General features: G+C 35.7%; 1 protein-coding gene across 1 annotated transcript in view; it reads left to right on the top strand.

Moving 5' to 3' along the window:
- Window positions 1-10,158, top strand: part of PAIP1 (poly(A) binding protein interacting protein 1) — a gene marked incomplete at its 5' end in the record, with an annotated part of 21,303 nt that extends 11,145 nt beyond the window's left edge. The window contains 7 exons of the mRNA XM_010143939.1: window positions 2,392-2,503; window positions 3,723-3,848; window positions 6,037-6,143; window positions 7,506-7,623; window positions 7,744-7,798; window positions 8,385-8,478; window positions 9,782-10,158. Of these exons, the coding sequence (XP_010142241.1) occupies window positions 2,392-2,503; window positions 3,723-3,848; window positions 6,037-6,143; window positions 7,506-7,623; window positions 7,744-7,798; window positions 8,385-8,478; window positions 9,782-9,875 (706 nt within the window). The remainder of the gene's footprint in view (window positions 1-2,391; window positions 2,504-3,722; window positions 3,849-6,036; window positions 6,144-7,505; window positions 7,624-7,743; window positions 7,799-8,384; window positions 8,479-9,781) is intronic.
- Window positions 10,159-11,482: the final 1,324 nt, after the last annotated feature.

The following is an 11,482-nucleotide window of genomic DNA, read 5'->3' as shown; positions in this document are numbered from 1 at the left end:
TTAAAAATAATATTTTAATATTTTTAAATATGAAAATAGAACTCTTATTTGGAGTTCTGTAGGCTCTTCTGAACTGAGTATCTTAGACTGATCCCAAATTACAGGGTAAAATTGAAACCTAGTCAACTTTAAAAGTATACTAAATGCACGTATATGCCCTTTGGTTCTTGCCAGGACTTCCTTAATTGGATTTTTTTCTTTAATTACTTTTCTGGCTGGAATTGCTGTATAAGATTTTTTCACTGATCATCTGAGTGGTTTCATGAAGTGGTCGAATAAAATCCGGAAGGATAATTTTCTTCAATTTTCAGTTACTGCAGAGTCCTGGAGGCTTACAGTTCAATAATGATTAGACTTTGTGTTTGACAGAAATGCAATATTTTTTAAATGGATATATTTCCTTTTAAATGTTAATACATTACATTTGAAAGAACAGTGTGCTTTAATACTTCAGAACTCTTTGGCAATTAGCCTTTTTTCTTCAAAGACTTGTGGGTTTCTAAGCTTCAGGCTTGCTTCTTATTTTAAGAGTTTCACTTAGCCTACCTATGTTTAGGAGCAAAAGCATGATAAACTTTTAACAGCAATGCATTCTAATCATCTTTTGTCAGGAGTGGTACCTTATGGAGAAGCTGAAAATACTTGTTTTTTCCCTTGCCCCAAAAAAGATGAGCCTTTTTGCCTTCAAAATTACCACTTCCGTCTTGGTTTTTTAACTATGTTTGTTACTTGAACATGAAGGAAATCTCTGTTAATGTTGCATTATCTAGTTCTGGGTTTTAAAGCCAACCCAGTAGATAACATTCATTTTAGCACTTGGAAGCCATTAATATAGAGTTCCTTAGAGTTTTGTTCCTAATGTGGATGGAATTGGGACAGGGGGATAAACAAGCTAACAGTATGACTGCAAAGAGCTCCTCTTTGTTTCTTAGCTCGAGTTTCTAACTTGAATTTTGTATTTCAGCTCCTTAAATTTTTTTCATTTCTCCAGAATTTGTTAATTGATTGCATGACTATTGAGAATACCTTTTGGCTTTCCTTTTATCTCATAGTTTTTAATTCTGTTTTTTGAATTGCTGGGTATATTTTTGGCACAGTTGAACGCTACAAAAATCGCCTCATTGCCATCTTAATTCTCTGTGGTGTTTTTTACATATAAATTACAGAATCATAGAATGGTTTGGGTTGGAAGGAACCTTAAAGATCCTCTACTTCCAACCTCACGCCCGTGGGCAGGGACACCTTCCACTAGATGGTTTTGCTCAGAGCCCTGTCCAGTCTAGCCTTGAACTCTTCCACAGTTCTTCAGGGCAACCTGTTACAGTGCCTCACCACCCTTACAGTGAAGAACCTCTTCCTTACAACTAATCTAAATCTACCCTTTTTCAGTTTAAAAACACTACCTACACCTCACCCTATCTCTCTACACATTCTCTGATAAAGAGACCCTCCTCATCTTTTCTGTAGGCTCTTCAGGTCCTGCAAGGCCACATTAAGGTCGTCTTCAGCCTGAGTGTGCCACCCCCCGATCATCTATCTTCATGATCTTCTCTGGACCTGCTCGAGCATCTCAGTGTCTTTTTTAACACTGGGGCCCCAGAGCTGAAGCAGTATTCCAGATGTGGTCTCATGAGAATGGAGTACAGGAGGAAAATCACCTCCTGGTCTCTCTTCTTCTGATGCAGCCTAGGACACAGTTGGCTTTCTGGGCTGCAGGTGCACGTTGCCAGGTCACATTGAACTTCTCATCAGCCAACATGTCCAGGCTGCTCTCAATCCATTCTCTACCCACCCAGCCTGTATCTGGCCTTGTTGAATTTCATGAGGTTTGCAGGGGCCCACCTCTCCAGCCCATCAAGGTCCTTCTGGATGGCATCCGCTCCATCTAGAGTCTCAACTGTACCACTCAGCTTGGTGTTATGAATTACACATCAGTGTCACTTAAAATAGAGAGATAAAGAAATTATCCAGTAAGTGTAAGGCATCTAAGACAATGTAGGCAGCACCCTGAGATGTGTAAAATGTCTTTCAGAGTACATGCTATTTCTGTGGCTGTTTGGTTGCCTGTGACAAACTTCCTGGACCCATATTCTAATAAAACTGTGTAACTGTATTTTAATTTTTACATGGTGGAATTTGCTCTTTTTTGTTTTACTGTCTCATATCTCAGTGCTTGAGAGCATAATTATGTAATTATGTATTTGTCTGAAAGGACACAAATCCATTGTGTCTTTGTGAAGTCTTGTCTCCTTCACAAATCATACTTAACAGCATTTTGGCATTTAACAGTTTTAATGCAGTTCTTAAGTTCTTTACATTCTGTTAAATAAGTAGCATGTTATATGTGTTGGGAAGTCTACAGATTATAGAATTTTGTTTTAATGATTACAGGTGTCGAGCAGAGTATGAAAACAGGGATGAAGCTACTAAGGGAAATGAGACTACTCGGAAACAATTTCATGCCTTCGTGCTGTTCTTGGCTGAACTTTACCTTAACCTAGAGGTAAGAAAGTGGCATGTCAGGTCATTCTTCAGTTTTATTGTGTGTAGGTAAATACTGAGATGGAATATAATTGAGGTGTTCTTCTAAAGCGAGAGGGGAATAAAGTAAAAGAATTTTAGAACAGTGTCATTATAATGTGTGTCCAACAATAAGATAAACAACAAGATTATTAGAAGTGTATAAAGATTTTTTTCTAATTCATTAGAAGAGCCAACTGTAAACCACCTTTGGAGTGAAGCTTTTGGTATTTTCTTTTGACTACCAAAACCCTCAAATAACACACTTAACCAATACAGGAAATGTTAAAGCCTAGCAGAAGCACGGATTAGGATTAATAGCTCATGTAATTCAGTATTCAGCCACTAGTTGGAGCTATTATCAAACCCGTGAGGAAGACCTAGAAATCCTCAAAATGAGGATGCAGAGCTTTAAAAATACTTTTCCTGAAGCGTAAGTCCTTGGCTTATGCACAAAGCATGAAATCTTGTATTTAGATTTGGGTTTTTGTAAGTATGATATGTACAAAAATGTCTATGTACACTTAACTTCTTTGACTCTTATACCTGTGAGTTCAGTAGGTTTACTAACCGCAGTAGTGTACTTACTCATGTATTTTTGACTGGATTATTTAAATGGTTTGATTTCAGTAGACACTATGAAAATATTATGCTGGCATGAGGAAAGAAAATAATTCTCTGACTCTTCTATTTCTGTTCATAAGTGGGCCTTGACATCTGCTTTTCACTTGCTCTATGTAAAAAGGAAGATTTGCAAAAGGTTTGGGGGAGGGGGAGCTGTCCTTTCTTGTGGAGTGTAGCTTTTATTTTTAAACTATACTCTGTCATTTTTTTAATACTTAAAAGAAGGCCTTCTAGAAGTAACCCACTACAGCTGTAGAGAATATAAAACGTAGTACTGGAAGGAGCATGGGGTTCTGGGAATTTGGCATTTTGTGGACCATTTGGTAGATTTTCTTAGAAATTTACTAGGAAAGAAACAAAATCCTAGACATGCATTACCTGTATATTAGAATTGTAAGGGTATTAGTCAAAGTCTGTGTGGTAAAATAGTTACAGTATTGGGCATGATCTTTCTACTAAAGAGCTCAACTATGTTGATCACCAACCAAATCATACAGCATTCAAGAGAGAAAATGTGACTAATTTCTAAAACTTAAGTCTTTTAAGTGTTTTTTAATATATATATATATATTTTACAGATTAAAGGAACAAAGGGACAGGTAACACGAGCAGAAATTCTTCAAGAAGGCCTTCGAGAATTACTGAATGCTCTCTTCTCTAATCCTGTGGACAGTAATTTGATATGTGCAGTGAAACTGCTGAAGGTGAGACAATAGTTTTATAAGAAAAAACCCAACAAATTCTTTAACCTTCCTACATTTGGGAGCAGTGGGGGAAGCCACAAATGAGGAAGTGTTTGTAGGGTTTTATGCATTATATCACTAGCAGAGCAAGATGTACTTATTTTTTCCGTTAGTATCATTAAGAAATTGAGCCAACATAGAGTACTTCTGGTAGTAAAATGCAAGGCTATTTGTGTATGTACAAGAGCAACAGAACTGAAGCCAAGGTGCAAAGGAGTAAACAGTCCCTTCAGGTCTCCTTTTGCTGTTTCTGGTGTGGGAGAAAACTGTAACCAACTTGAATGAGTTGCAGAATTTCGTGTATGTTCTCTGTTCTGAAGGACACTCAGCAGTTAGGGTCTGCCACTTTTTTGCAGAAAAAGGTTCTTGGTATCAGTTACTTCAGACAGTCACGTGTGCATCATTACTACTGTAGAAATATATATATCTTTCACAATGAAAACAAACCTTTTTGCCCTTAAGTTTTACGTTTTCTTAAATTTTTAGTCCCTATGCTGGGAGAAACTTATCTTCCATTAGCCATTGTTACTGCAATTAGGAAAACACAGGTTATTTCAGGATTGAAGGTTAAAAGCGAAACAGTATTTTTCTGGAGTTTGGTTTGGTGTGGAGTTTGTTTTGGGGTTTTTTTTTGTGGTTGGCTTGTTGTTTTTCCTTATTCTTCCCCCTTACCCCCACTCCACTATTTTTCACACTCTTCTAATTTTGAATTCCAATTCTGGCAGTTTCTTTTGATACTGTAAATGGAGAATAGGGAAAAGAGGTTTTTTATCTTCCAATTCAAACCCTTCATTTGAAGTTTGGTTGTTTAAGCAGGTTGCTTCATAGGAAGTGTGAGGTTGTGTTCAACCAGCACACTCATCCTGTGGTCAGTCCTTATGTTGACAATGCTTCCGTAAGGCAAGGCCCACTGAAGGACTTTTCAAAAAGGCAGTACACAAATCAGGAAGCTTTCTAGTGCTGCTTGGTTTTTTTACAGTAGTTCTCCAGAGAAGGTGGAGTTCTTCCAATGTCTGGATATTCTTGAAATATTTATTTGGCTTCACAGTATCCATTCTAAAATAAAAGACAGCAATCTATTTTGTGAAATGTTGCTGAATTTAAAAGGTGTTGCAGAACAGACTTTTTTTTGGAAAGCAACTGTTTTCCGATGTCATCGAATATCTAGTCATATTGAAGTGTATCCATACCTAGACTGGGCTAACTTACGAAACTTTGGTTTCACTACTGAAGCAATAAATGTCTGCTGTGGTCTTTTTAATATAATGATAGATACAGGTTTGTGACCCATTTGCTTTGCAGTATGTTTATTTTTAATTAAACCTTCTTGGTGCTAATATCTAAGGTGAGACCACAGTACAAAACTGGGAGTATCAATTAAGTCTGACTAAGATGCTTGCTTTTATCTTTGCATTTCATTCCTTTATTGTCAGGTGCCATTCCAAGCATTTTGGATCATATAGTATTTATGCTGAGTGGATCAGGAATTGCTATTAACTTTGTAGTGGCAAGCTAAATTTTTCTGATTTAACTCCTACTATGCAATTATTAGGCAATGAAGCACCTATTCTTAACATAAAATGCTTTCATCCACTGCACTTCTCTTAGCAGCAGCTTCAGCCACAAAGATTTTTGTGTATTAAAATTCAGGCTGGTGTGGGCAGAATTCTCAGCTCCTCTTACATATACCCAGATTAAAATCTCTGGCATATTTGATGCTAGCTAAGTTTACTGAAGTGTTTCTAATTAAGCTGTTTGTTATTTTTAGGTAAGCTTGTGGCATGATCTGCAAAAACAAGGTGTTCTTTTTTATAGCATGTACTTCAGGGACATTGGTCAGATCTTACTTAAGAATTGCTTCAAAGTCATATTGAAGAGAGAAAGAAGTGGCTGTGAACTTGTAACATGAACATTGGGTAAAGAGCTTTCATACTGTCTGCAGTCTAAAATAAACTATTTAAAAGAGTTTATTATAACTCTATTTAGCAAAAAGATGTAGGCAGTTAGGAGCTTCAGCCCTCAGGTGTCACCCAATGCACCTAAACGTTATGAATTAATTGTTTCAGAGTCTTTCTTGTTGGCATTTTATTCCAAGTTTTGCAATTTCTTTTTTTTAAAAACAAAAAACAATCTAATCCTTTCTCTTTAGTTGACAGGCTCAGTTTTAGAAGATGCCTGGAAAGAAAAAGGAAAGACTGATATGGAGGATATGATTCAGAGAATTGAAAATGTTGTGTTAGATGCAAACTGTAGCAGGTGAGAAGATAAATTTATGTGCATTGTTTTGGTTTTATATTAAACACACCACCTTTAAAATCTTCCAGAATAATGAACATATTCAAATCTTTTTTTTTTTTTTTGAAAAATGGGTCCCTTCTTGGGTTAAAAAGAAAAATTTTTTTAATGGAAGGAGTTTGGAGTTTAGGGTGGTTTTTTGGGTTTGTATTTTATTAAGAGATGCATGTTCCACTAATGATTTCTTTTTTTAACCTTTTAGTTCTTGAAATCTTCCTAAGTGCTTTAGGCTCTAAAAGCAAGTATTTACACAAAGACACAATAGTGGTGATAACTTATAGTTTATACTTTTAGATCTGAATTTATCAATATTAAATATGTAACAGTATTAAATATATACAAATCACTGTAAATGTAAAGGCAAATGGAATGTGCTTTGTGATTGGTTTTTTGGAGAGCGTACCTTTTCGACAGGGTAGTCATACCTTTTTGACTGTAGTCTGGAAGAAGAGTGGTTGGGCAATGTACCCTGCTTCTCAGTTTGCACTCAACTGCGTGCATGGGTTTATCCAATTCTTCTGTACTTCATCCTCAGCTTCTTGCAAAATTACTAGAAAAATATAGAGGATTCAGTGTGAGCTGATCCTGTGCCGTATGGAGGGTGGCCAATAGATAGCTCATAACGTCTGTGGATTGTAGTTGAGCTGTAACCAGGGAGTATGAGGAAAATTTTGCTTCAGGAACCAGAGAAAATTGACAGCACAAGCTAAGGCTTCAAAGACACAGAAGCATAAACTTATTTTAATAAGCAATGGAAAATGTTACTTATTTATCTATTTCTTTATTAGACTCTTCTCCATAGACTTGCTTAAAAGAAGAAAGCAATTTCTCTTACTTTCGGAATGAAATGGATGGTGGTATCTAATGTATTGGAGACATTACCTTTCACTGACTGCAAAACTCCAGTGTGATTAAGAGGCCTAAAGTTAGGAGCATTAATTAGATGACTAAAATATAATTTGAAGATCATCCCCCTGGTTTTCCCAGGACTGTCCTTTCATCAGAAAAGGATTTGTTCCTCAACTTGTGCTGGTTTGGTATTTTGGTAAAAACTGTAGAAATTTCTGTTTCATACACACTCCTTACTTTACCACAGAGGAAGATGGAGAGAGTGAGTATCTCATAATTGACACACAAAGCATCTAGACTTGTTGAGGGGGGAGGGGGAAATTAACTCAATTATCTGCAGACTGGACCAAATTTTGTCCCCTTCAGAGCTTTCTGGGGGGCATGTAACTACTTAGTATCTACAAGGTAAGTGAAGCCCAGTATCTTGCTTAGCACAAAACATTCTAATGTTTGTAGTGCTTCTCTTTATTTCAGAGATGTGAAACATATGCTTCTGAAACTAGTTGAACTGCGATCAAGTAACTGGGGTAGAGTTCATGGAACTTCTCCACACACAGAAGCTACCCCTGAAAATGACCCAAACTATTTTATGGTAAGAACGTACAGACACATCAGTTCCTTGATTTAATTTGATACGTAGACAATCATGTTACTGAAAACTACAGTTAACCTCTCTGAGTGCATGTAACTTTCTGTATGATTTTATTCTTAGAATGAGCCAACATTTTACACTTCTGATGGTGTTCCTTTCACTGCAGCAGATCCAGGTATGTCCCAAGATTAGTATACCTGTCATCCCAGTCTTCTTTAAAAAGTTGTAATTGAGTTTATGTACTGTTGAAGTACATACAGTTGTTCTTCAAACGTTTGAAAGTTGGTTCAACTTAAAAGACAAAATTGTGCCTGAATTCCTGGCTTTGTGTAGCACACGCCTTCCTCTGCATTAAAAGAAAGTAAATGTTTGAAATAGAGAGTATGTATTTGAGTTCATGTAGTTTAGAAGAATTGTGCCATAGTCCTTAGCGCATAGTCTCTCCGGGAAGCCAGAAACCTTCAGGTCTTCTTTTGTTTGACCATTGTTAGGGTTTGTTTCTTCCTTGATTTCTTATTTTTCTGTAATTGAGCACAACATGGCATGACATCATTTGTGATACAGACATCTGTGACTACCTTTACAGTTCTCTAGAAAGATAGATCTCATTCTTAGAGGTCTGTTGATGTCCTGAGAAAACACTTTAGCAGGAGTTTTGTCTATTTTTTTTTAAAGGTTTCATTAAACAGGTTATTTTCGAACTATACAGAAGTACGCTAATTTAGAGGACAAGGCTTATGGTCTCTTTTTTACTTTGCCAGACTACCAAGAAAAGTACCAGGAGCTGCTTGAAAGAGAGGATTTTTTTCCAGATTATGAAGAAAATGGAACAGATCTATCAGGACCTGGAGATCTGTATGTTTTCTTCTTGAGTGATTTTTTTTTTTAAAACTAGTTTCTGGATTTTTTTCCAGATTATGAAGAAAATGGAACAGATCTATCAGGACCTGGAGATCTGTATGTTTTCTTCTTGAGTGATTTTTTTTTTTTAAATACTAGTTACTTTTGCTGCAGACTTGGGAATCCAATCTTGATAAAACTGAAACTAAGTAATATTATTTACAATAGTAGTTACGTATTTGTTTAGGTATAAATTGACTTGTAATCACACAGGTTTGAAACAAATTTTGTGTTTATCCAACTGAGTAAGGGAATTAGATTTCAGATACTTGTGCACATGTATGCACTCTCTTCCACATTAAAAAAAAAAATTGCAAGCAAAACGAAGCACCCATTGTTAACCTCTGTGCTTACAAATTAAATGCGAAATGGATACAGACAGCAGTTAAACACAGCAAATCTGAAGAGTGACATAGAAGGCTGAGTCAATCTTCAAGCAGTCTTTCACGGAAACCTCTTTTGAAGGCTTAAGAAAAGATTACACGAATGTATGCTGATCTGTTTTCAGCTATGTCTCGTGACTAACATCAGGGCCAAGGTATCTGTATTAAGTCCCTTAAGTCTACACACCTACAGGAAAGAAGGAACAGATGTGTAGTCTGCTTCTCCATTGCACAATGGCGAAGAAAAAATACACATTTCTGTAGTACTTTATGTTTTATATGAAACATAACATTTATGGCCTCTGTGCAGATGAGACATGCAGATTCCCTTGTTAGGAACTAAGGCACAGGAGATAATAAACAAAGCACCTGAAATTTAATGAACACTTTTTCAGAGCTGCTCACTGTTGGGTTTTTTAAATCTTTTTAGAATTATATATTATCATGTTCAAGATACAACTCTGTTCTAGTCTATGGTGATGAACCACTCCAGCTGGACTTAGAGAAAACAAAGAATACTCAAGTTACTTCCCAGTAACTTTGGGGAGAAAGAAAGCTGAAGTGATGCCCATCACTTCCCCTCTTTATTTTGAAACTATGGTAGCTTCCAATGTGTGTGATACTTACGGTCATCAATGGGATTGAGTTTGTTCTGTGACCTAAATAAGAGAGATGTTTTCTGAAAGACTGGCTGCCGTTATAACAGAAGGTACTATAATGCAGATGCAGTAGGGAGGTGAATGAAGGTTGCCTTCTTTCATGTTATCAACATTTACAAAGCTCTGTTTTATTCTTGACGTCTACATAAATGTTTCTGAAAACTGTACATAATCATTTTCCAGTGATTTTTTTGTTTGTTTGTTTGGGTTTTTTAGGTACTTTGATGACGTTGATGATGAGATGGATCCTGAAATTGAAGAAGCATTTGAAAAATTTTGTCTAGAATCAGAACATAAGAGAAAACAGTGAGATGTTACACATTAATGCTAGTTCATTAAGCCAGTTTAGGTCTGGCTGTTTAGGTATGGGGATAAAAAAACGTTTGTACCAAAATAAGTTACTTGAGTTTCTCCAAGTACTAAAGCTACACACTTTCCATTTTGTTTAACAGAATCTGCCAAAAATTGTAAACTTATGCCCTGTAACTTAAGATGTCGTGTATATATCATAGTTTATTTTATGTACAGGTATATGAACAATGTTTTGGCTACAATAAAAAATGATTTAAAAAATACCATAATTGAAATTAAAATTTGATGGAGAAATTTCCGATAGTATTTCCCTTGAGGGAGAAATGGGAAGAATAATATGATCTAAACGTGTTGCTTGCTTGTTTCAGTATATATGGGGATTTATTAATCCTTTTTACCGTATACGAGATACCTGGGTTTTGGGGTTTTTTTGCATTAAGGAGAGTATGATCCAAGTACGGGTTGGTGGGTTTTTTCCTGTAGATCACAATCATGAGAAGTGTTTTTATGAATGGGGATTTTGTTTATTTCCTTTTCTTTCTCTCTCAAATCCCATGGACTTTCTTTTTTCCTGAAATAAAGATGTTATGTGTTGACATGTGAAAAAGCAAGCAGTATTTTGCAAGTCAGGTGCTTTCAGGGTCTTTGGTTCAGATAAGCTTATTTGTGACTTCTACAAGCGAAAACTATCCTTAATTCATTGTGTTTTTCAAGGCTATATGAATATAATTAGGTTTTAACCCATGCTTCTCAAGAGTATGTGCAGTGCTTGATATATTGGGTTTGGTTTTGTTTTGATGTATCTAACATGTCTAATCTTCTGGCAACCCTTTATAACTTTCTCCATTCTTCTAATTTTATGTAGTTTGATTTAATTATGTAGTTAGGGAAAAATCACATTATTTCATAGATGTTAACATTCTGAAGCCACCTGCTCTTTTTTGACTCCATATAATCATGTTAGTTTTCCTAGGAGACTCCATTGTTGTTGTTGCCAACAGACAGTTGTACTGTTTCCTGTTTTCTGTAACTGGTTAGACTGAATAGAACTCCTTACCAAAAACAAATGGAAATGTTTCGCAAAGGTTAGCTACAATGAAGAACATGTTGTAAATATGCATGTAAATAATTCTGTTAATATTTCACTGTTATCTGTTTGGTTAAATAACTCATGCATCTGCTAATAGAGTGAGCACTGACTGTTTTCTGGATGTTTATTTAACATACTTATTTAGGATGGAGTTTTGGAAAATAAAATTTAACTAGCTTTGTTTCCTTTGGTACGATTTCACTACCTTGTCTTTTTGCTTTAAAAAAAGAAAAAAGGACTTTTTGGTCCTGCTTTTCTCTCCCCTTCACTTTTTTCTTTTCTTCAAAGTACATAGTTGCAGAGTATTATCTTTTAATAGTCATTTAAAAAATAAAATCTAGCAAAGGGCAATATGGTCATAAGAACTATATTAGCCTTTCAAAGTCCCTAGACTAAACTCCAGAAACTAGAAGAGTGAAAATTAAAGTAGATTATTTTAACATATCCATTCTCTAAAGTTGAGCATATTTTTCATACAAAATTTTTAATCCAAATACAGGTCAAACTTCCTGCTG

This window comes from Buceros rhinoceros, unplaced genomic scaffold, assembly GCF_000710305.1.
Source record: "Buceros rhinoceros silvestris isolate BGI_N320 unplaced genomic scaffold, ASM71030v1 scaffold25489, whole genome shotgun sequence".
Classification (NCBI taxonomy): domain Eukaryota; kingdom Metazoa; phylum Chordata; class Aves; order Bucerotiformes; family Bucerotidae; genus Buceros; species Buceros rhinoceros.
The sequence above is the reverse complement of the archived record's forward strand: the minus strand, read 5'-3'. Positions and strand labels throughout refer to the sequence as shown.